General features: G+C 42.6%; 1 protein-coding gene across 1 annotated transcript; it reads right to left on the bottom strand.

Moving 5' to 3' along the window:
* Positions 1–1,089: 1,089 nt before the first annotated feature.
* LOC113979864 (GPN-loop GTPase 1-like) lies at positions 1,090–9,117 on the bottom strand. Its single transcript, XM_027707139.1, has 9 exons — positions 9,012–9,117; positions 8,836–8,929; positions 8,000–8,039; positions 6,653–6,719; positions 5,892–5,929; positions 5,275–5,353; positions 5,076–5,170; positions 3,371–3,416; positions 1,090–1,338 (listed from the first exon to the last, which is right to left on the bottom strand). The coding sequence occupies exons 1-9, from the start codon at positions 9,102–9,104 to the stop codon at positions 1,090–1,092; spliced, it is 801 nt and encodes a 266-aa protein (XP_027562940.1). The 5' UTR covers positions 9,105–9,117.
* Positions 9,118–9,168: the final 51 nt, after the last annotated feature.

Here is a 9,168-nt window from a genome sequence, read left to right as displayed (position 1 = left end):
GATTTTAAGCATTAGGGCGAGGCACTGTGCCAATATATATAAATATTCATACTTTCCCTGCACTTAAGTACAAGCTGCCTTTTACTCTGTCATCCTCCTCATATGACCTGCTCTCCATCCAGTGCTCTCACAGTTCTGACAGGCACATAAATATGACCTGAGCAGCAAATAAGGAACAGGAAGTATGTTAGTTCTGTACATGGGACCACTACAATCCCTTTTGAAATTCTGTATATTGTTCCACATAGGGCACTTACAATATTTTTGTTTTGGCTCTGTTATCATTATCTACATGAATGGAATCATTTTGTTCCTGTAATATCCACACAGCCAAGAAGGCTTGCTTTTTCTTTAGTAAAAGCTGATGACAAACACAATCAGCTAAAACCTGTAGCACAGACTATGGGATCATTAACAGCCTCCAATGTATAGTGTTGTCAGAGAAACAATATTCTTCTTGCACAAGAAAATGTAAAGGGTTTTTTTGTTCATTTATTTGGTTTTGAGATTCTTTCCCTTCTTCCTATGTAGTACATTGCCCAACTGTACTTGACATTTTCAGAACAAGGAAAATTACCTCAGGTGGGAAATGCTGCAGCAAAGAACACTGCCTCTTACCAGCCTATCTTAGCTTTCATCTCGTGATTAATCACAGTTCAATATTAAATTATTCAGGCTGCCATTCAGTGGGACAAGCTGCTAGTTATTGCATGTTCAAATCAGCAAATCCTCAACACAGGTCATCAACAGATTCCAGTTCAAAGGGGCAGTGCAAAGCCCCTTTACAGAAGGACAGAATGGTGGGGGTCGGACAATACCCCTGGAGATCATCTAGTCCAATCTCTCCTGCTCAAAAAGCAGGATTAGGTAGAACAGGTTGCTCACGACTTTGCCTGAGCAAAAGTGTTTTAAGCATCTCCAAGGATGGAGACTCCACAATTTCTCTGGACCATCTGTTGCAGTGCAGAATTAGTAAAATTAATTTTTTTCCTCTTCTGTTTAAACATAGTTTCCTGTATTTCACCTTATGTCTGTTGTCTCTTGTCCTCTCCCCATGCACCAGTGAACAGAGTCTGCTGCTCGCCTTCCTTACACCCTCCTACAGGCATTTACACACATCAAAACAATTCTCCTTGAACTTGCTCTTCTCCAGGCTTTTAGGAGAGGTAATAAAAAAAGGAAAACCTTTACCTTCAGTGAACTGTAAAATTCATCCAACACCAAACTCATAGAACGAGTCAGGCTACTGACATAGGAGGTCTCTTGATTCAGGGCATCCTGAAAAGTCTCGAAGTCCTGCATCCATTCCACTGCAAAACTGTGGTCAATTATGTCAGTCTGGAAGGAGAAGGGAAAATATTCAGAAGTAACAATCTTACCCTTAGGCTGTTAAGTGGACCAATGAAAAAAATCCATGTTAAATTTATTTTTAAAATGTTGATCTTTTAAAAATATTCAGCCCTGGTCTGAAGTTTTGCAAGTTCACTTTTTATCAAATCAACTACGTGAATACAGGAAGAGAAGACAAACAACCACTTCTCCAGGTTTAGGAAGGCAACAGTTGTTTAAGGAAACAATTGCAACTCTAAAGCCTCCTGTGCTTTTACTGGAAAGGGGCATCCAGCAATTGCACGCTGCACAATGAAGTTTAAGGTGTAAATAGTAGATCATAGGATTGAGGCCAGAAAGAACAACCCTCACTGAAGATCCCCAGCTTTCCTGACTGCCGGGGGAGCGAGGGCCACTTCCATCTGGGGAACCCCACGGGATCTTTATGAAGGTGAGCTGTGCTCTGGCCCAAAGAAGTTATGAACTAAACTCAGTGCAAGACAACTGACACAAACAGGTGAGATGGTTCCACGGTTTTACATGGATTCATATGAAAACAGTGTATTACAGAGTTTCACAAACATCTTGCCACATGCATATCCACTCTTCGCACAACATGAGGTGCCTAAAACTGATATATTTCATTCCCCTCACCAATGGGAAGGAGGAAGACAGATAAAGTATTACCTGGCATTACTCAAGAGATTTGAGATGGAACTGAATCCACCAAGGGTCAAAGCCTGACTACTTAGAGTTACCTTGACTAAATTCTGTAAATAAATTTAAATCACCTCCACAAATTACTTTTCTCCCTCTCCAAATCTTAAAATTCTTTACATCTATGGGTTTGTCACTGCACATATATCCCAGTTCCCTGGGATTCTTCCATTCTTATCAAGAGTCAATTTTAAAAAATTAAATTTAATTAAATTTTGTTAAAAATCCTTCCAATGCTATTGGCTTTACTTTTCAGCAAAAGCTAAACACGAGATCAAAATGAAGTTTAAAGTGATGAATCCTAAGCCTCAGGCCCACCTTTCTTTACACACACGGTGCCACTTCTTTTAGTCTTTCAAAAAGTGTATTTTCTTAAGAGAGACTTATTTTCCTACCTCATGCCTTTTTCTACAGAAATCAAAAGCTAGAAAGCTTATTCTTATATTACTGTCTAGTGTCAGAAAGAAAACAGTGTACAAAAAGTTGCTCAGGAAGCAAGCAGATCCCAAAGCTATGCATGGTTTGGGTCACAGGGCAGATGGGTGGGGTTGGAGCACAGCAGACACTAATCCTACTGGGCTGCTGGGAGGGAAAATATCCCAGTCAAAGCACGGCACATGTGTGTGCACACACAGAGCTTGCTGAGCTGGGGATGCAAACACAAAGGATGCCTGTGGAGAGCAGTTACTCACACCAAAAATCTAACGGGATTCTTTTACTATCTGAAATTATCATGTTTAAAGATATAGTTGTTAAGGCTACAAGTTCCTTCCACAACAGTGGATGTGTATTCTTAGACTAGTGAGTATCTGCTCTCTAGCAAATACTGCACCAAACATCTTCTCTAAGTTTTGCCTGCTACAACAGGTGGGACTCCTCAGTCCAAACAGGCAGGGGTTACACCATTGCAGGGGTTACACCATTGCCACTGCAAGTCATTAGCCTGCTGCTGAGGGGAAATCATTATTAATGAAGACAGATATTCTGGGAAAACAGGGTGTGTAAGCACAGATTCTGCCATCACCTTACCCTTTTTTTACAGTTACGTTTCCCTTTCATCCAGGCTTAAGGTGCAAAACATGTTTCAGATTGTCAGCACCTTCTCCGACTTGAATATTTGGGTGCAACTGCCATCCCTGATTATTCTTGTGCATTTGGACACCAGATTAAAGACCCTTTTTAGATTTGGTTATCAGCCTGCAGCTCCCTCCCAGCCTCTCTTTTCTACAAAAATCTATTATTATGGTAAGACAAAGACACCACAGCAAAGAAGCTGAACAGAACAATGTCCCATGAGGACATAGAAACCAGAGCTTTAACTTACTTTGTTCATGACTACAATGAAAGGGAGCTTTGTCTTGTACAGGATACTGTAGGGGAGACACAAAATAAAAGTTTAATTTAAAACTTCCTAGAATAGAAAGCAATTTAAACATAAGGCAGACGAGACTTGTGCAAAACTGAATACATTTGACTTCAAAAGATAATTATTTTCCTCTGCACCTAATAGAATGTAATTTTCACCCAGGTCCTGCTTACAATCATTGAACAAAATATGCTCCTCCAAGATGTAAGAAATAAAATCTCCTACACACCCACTCGAGTTTGGTCACCATTTTCTATGACGCTCAGATCCCAGTTTTTAACTCTGTGCATTTTGCATTTGACTCAAACCTTAGGTTCTGAGAGATTATTTGTGAACTGAGCAATGAATTCAAATAACACAGAACATCTATAAAGCAAAATTACCTTGACATGTGAGCTGACATATTCTTTTTGGTGTATATATTCTATGATCTTTTGCTCAAACTGATGTCAGAAAACACAATATGTAGTAAGATACAGTTTGCACACTCCTATCGTGGTGATATAACTCTTGACCTTGGTACAAGGACTGAGAGGTTTTTTGAAAACCTTTTACCAACATTTACCATGAATTATGACAGCTCTAGCTATGTTGATGGTTCCACAGGTATTTAGTCTCTGGGATGACATGAAAGACAACAGATAAATTCATGTATGAAGAAGAAGACAATAAATCAAGAGCTCCATGCTATGCTGAACTCCACACAAATCTTGAAGAATCTCTTAAAAGTATCAACAACATTAAAAACCAGAATAAAATACTCTGTATTTACAAGAAGGAGCTTAACTAGCCTACCTTGATTCACCTTAGATAACTGGGTCTATAAGCAATAGGCAATGTGTTAGATCTAATATAACCAGCCTTCCTCACGCCAAGGTCTCATGGATTATTTAATGCTTTCAGTGGAAGTTTTGACCCCATGACCTCCAGATGTCCATTGGCACCTAAATTATTCTGCTTATCCAATGGGAAAACCACCGAGAATAACCAAACCAGCAGACTAAGTGGATAGGAGGCACCCAAGTGCATCCCAAGCACAAATCCAACCATCCCCTGGGCTGCATCCAAACCAGCGTTTGGGCAGCAGGGCGAGGAGGACGATTCTCCCTTTGTTCTCCGCTCTCATCCCACCCGGAGCACTGCGGCCACCTCTGGGAACCACGGCAGCTATGGACCTGGCAGAGGGGGCCCAGAGGAGGTCACCAAAACCAGCAGAGAACTAGAAGGCCTCTCCTATGGACACAGGCCAGAGAGTTGGGGTTGTTCTGCCTGGAGAAGACGTCAGGGAAGTTTTACTGCAGCTTTCCAGTAAATAAAGGGATTTATAAGAAAAATGGAGAGACCTTTTTACCAAGGCTTGTAGTGATAGGATAAGGGATAATTTTCAACTGAAAGGGACATACTGACAAAATTTTTCATGATGACAGTGGAGAGATAATTGAGCACATTGCACAGGGAAGCTGAGGCTGCCCCAAGTGTTCCAGGCCAGGCTGGGTGGGACTTGGAGCAACCTGGCATAGTGGAAGGTGTCCCTGCCCATGGAAGAGAGGGTGGTCTGTAAAGGTCCCTTTCAAACCAAATCACTCTATGATTCCCCTCCAAAATAACTACCAAAGAGACACAGCAATCAAAGCAGATGGACTGCACTTCCAGCTTTTCTTACCTGCAGGCATACAGCATGTTGGACATAAAAGTGATAGGGTTAGTACTGCGAGAGGTGTCCATCACATATACAACAACCGAAGGAAAAGAGGAAGCCTGGGAACACAGAGCAAAAGACAGTTTAATGAGGAGTACACTGAGCAATACCCAGGTCATTCTCACACACAGCTTCACTGGCCAGTCACACAAAAAGCACTTACCAAGGCCTCAGTTATGATGGTTCCTGATGCTGACCAGGTGAATACCTCAATTTGCCCTGGTGTGTCAATAATAACATACCTGGTAAGAAGTCACCCCCAACAACAAAAAGGGAAAATTAGTGAAGCACAGGGTCCTCTTCTGACTAGATTACCACCAGCATTCCATAGCAAATGACATGACTGTTCTGTCACAGAGGAGAAAACCCTCTTCTCCCAAACAAACAGTGATGAGATTTAGGGGCACGCCTGAAAATTTCCTGTGAGAAATTTGTAACTAAGAAGTATGGGCTATCTTGAGCTGAAGGCATCAATGTGACAGACACTTAGTACAGCAAACTCTTCAGAAGAAGAATTAATTGCTGCCTCTTTGAACAGTAAGTGAGAGAAAATGACAGTCTAAGGGAAGACAAGAAAAGCAGAACTGTAATCAGCAGACTCTTCTTCCATCTCTCCCAAGAAAGTCTAGTTTATCTGTTCTAATTCTATGCCCTTTTCTACATGAAACTTAGACCAAGGCTGAAAAAACAACTAGAAAACACGGAGAGAAGCTTTCTAGAATTTCCCATGATTTTCCCAAACTGATCCCAGAAAAGCAGAACTCGGTAGGATGTACTCACCTCGACGCATTCTGTCTTTTTTCAATAAACTTCATCACCTGATTGAAAAAGCAGAGTATACTTGGTATTTAGGCTCACAACAGGAAACCTTCATCTTCATTTCATAAAAGAAACTACATTAATTTGCACAGCTGCAGGTGTGTGTCAAAACGTTAAAGTCTTTAAGCTTTTCAGAGTGTACCCTACCAAGGAAGGCTGACAAATGCTCAGACCCTGCATAGGTCAAAGACAACCTTGATTTTGTCTGTGTTCTAGGACCTGCTAAAGAAATGGTACAACAACTGCAGTTGTTCTTGCCTTTTCACTAAGAGATTGTCTAGGTATGTGACATCAGTCCCCACCCCAGAGCTGCTTTAGTGTTATGATTTAGGAGGGCTGTCAATTATCAAACTGAAATCAGGAAAACTTAACCTGTTTCCAGAAGTGACCTTCCCTACTTCAAAACCAGAGCATTCATATGAAAGATTTTATAGTGAACATGGTGCAACAACAGTCCTATACAAAGACAAAAAATGTTCTGTACATGTGGCTGCTAAATTTTACTTTAAAGAAAAAGGTGAAAAACTGAAATCTCTCAAATGAAAGCTAATGTACTCTGACTGCATTGTTAGATGCAGGGTTCTGTAGGGAGAACAACTCCCCAGAAATATTAGAAGGTTAACCAAACACAGTGCCCTCTGAGACTTCAGACAGACAAAACCACAGTCATCGTAGGCACCCAGCACAGATCACAGGAACAGCACACAGAAACAACCTGGTACCTGGTCAAATCTTGTAGCAAAGAGATTGAGAGAGGTCACTATTCCACCATTTGGGCCTAGCCCATATCTGATGCTTCATTTAGGAAAGCAGATGGTTATGCAGACCCCAGAGAGCTTCTTTTTCAACTCTGACAACACCTGGCCATGTGCAATGCACACTGGATACCTTGAAACAAGAGACAATACCCCCTAATAAATGATTAAATCTTCTAAGTGATGCAGCAGCATAACAAATACAAAGTGTCTCTTTCTTACCCAAATAGGTGTAATTCACAGAAGGAAAAGGGGCTGCAGGGTTTCCTCTTGACATTTTTGGTTCAACTGTGCAAGAACCAGCACTGACTCATCTGTACACACTGTGTTATCAATCACTACTCTCAATACCCAGACATGAGGCCAGACACCCTCCTTAGGCCCGATTTAATGAAATACCAAAACTCCAGGAATGGTTAACAGACACAGTGAAACGAATAATGCACCTACATATCAATTTGAAACTTATATTTAGGATGTTTTGCTGGTAACCCCAAAACAAATAACAGCCAAAATCAAGAATCCTATTCCCCACCACCTTTATTCTTGTCTAAAATACTAAATTTAAGAGTCATACTTGTAAGTCAAATCCAAGGACTGCGTTTTGTCTCCATGTGCTCAAGCTATTACTTAGGAGACCAAGGAGCTCCACAGCCCTCTGGAAGCGCAGTCGCTTTAGTGTAATGTTACTGCACTACAGTCATCGACCCTCTGTGAACAAGAGCCAATGTTCCAATGTCCCTGAGATTCAGAGAGACAACAGTGCTTTGATTATGGTCAGAGAATGTGGAAATAGTTTTCCCCATCTACTACAGGCAAACAGGAATGTCCATATTTGCTTATAACATATAAAATGAGACTAGTTAAAACATGGGAAAAGGCTGCTGGCTTCCACAAAAAAATAAACAATACAAGTTCTCTGAAAGAACAAAAAAAGAAAAAAAAAAGGGAAAAAAAGAAAAAATATGTGGGCAGAGTACCTATTATCTGTAAAAACTTACTGTTAGGCAGAATAATTTTTAGCACAGGAGAAAGTGACCCAAGGAGTATTAAATCTTGTAGAACACACGTTCCTAATGTCACATGCAAGAAATACATAGTCAAAACCTTCTGATCCTCACACAACATTCTGCATTACTACAACCCCCCCACCTCGTGGGATGGTCCTGTGCAGGGCCCGGAGTTGGACTCCATGATTCTTGTGGGTCCCTTCCAATTCGGCAGATTCTGTGATTCATCACAGTGTGCATGTGACAGGATATTTTCACAAAACTTGACATTTCAAATATCATTACTTAGACAAAAAAAGGATACTGTTTCATGACTTCTTTGTACTTCACAGTGTCCCTGATATCTAAGGGAGAAAGACACACAAGCAGTTTTTCAACCCCCAGCTGGTCACCATCAACTAACAAAGCACACCAATCTACCCACATTACTAGAAATCCATCACTGGGACAGATATTCCAATTATTACTCTGACATCAGTGAAACAACTTGCATACCCACACAGTCTTTCTTAGCCTCTGGAGAGGCAGGCTGACATACTTCACAAAATGTTAAGACACAGGATTGTGACAAAACTAGGGATTGATATGCCCTTTGGAATAGCCAGACATAAGGTCTGTTCTATTAGTAAGATATTTCCTCTAAAATTTGTGTCTTTTAAAGTGCTTTAAAACTGTTAGTTGGTAGCATTTATGGCTACCACTATTGTGGATGTAGGGAACCGGATCAAATCTGCTAATACTTTCATCACTGACAAAGAAAAAACCTTCAGAACCCAAACACATCAAATCAGAGCAGATGATGTAAAAAACCATACAAAAGTGATGGAAGAATGCCTTTAATTCTAAAAATTCCCATGTTAAAGACTGTTTCGAGAAAGAAGTTAACATTTAAAAAAAAAAACAAAAACAAACAAAAAAAACCCCACCACCATCTTCTTGTATTAGAACTTGGAATCTCTTAAGGGCAACCCAGGCAAACAGCTCACGTACCCGTCCCCGGTCCCTGGGCCAGGGGCCGGTTCTGTCGCTATTGATGGCACTCGCTCTCTCTCGGAGGACTCCAGGCACACGCCGCCCCTCCGCCCGGGCCCCCCCGCGCCCGCCCCCGCCCGGCCGGGCCCCGCCGGGCACAGCGCTCACCGATGTTGGCGGGGAAGGGCAGGTCGTGCACGGCGGGGTCCAGGTTGATCACGTAGGGGGGGCAGCGCTGCCTGTGCAGGTGGGCGGCGAGGCACTGCGGGAACACGGGAGGCGTCAGGCCCCGCTGGAAAGCCCCGCGGCCCACCGGCAGCTCCCCGCGGCCCCCCGCCCCTCACCTGCACGAAGGTGGTTTTCCCGGAGCCGGCCATGCCCAGCACCAGCACACACACCGGGCCGCCCGCCGGGCCTCCCGCAGCCGCCGCCGCCATCTTCCCGGCTCCCGCTTGTCCTTCCGGGGCGTGGGGCGGCCGCGGCCCGGTCGTGACGCGCGGC

Source organism: Neopelma chrysocephalum, unplaced genomic scaffold (genome assembly GCF_003984885.1).
Source record: "Neopelma chrysocephalum unplaced genomic scaffold, ASM398488v2 Primary Assembly neopelma1_90096, whole genome shotgun sequence".
Lineage (NCBI taxonomy): Eukaryota > Metazoa > Chordata > Aves > Passeriformes > Pipridae > Neopelma > Neopelma chrysocephalum.
The sequence above is the reverse complement of the archived record's forward strand: the minus strand, read 5'-3'. Positions and strand labels throughout refer to the sequence as shown.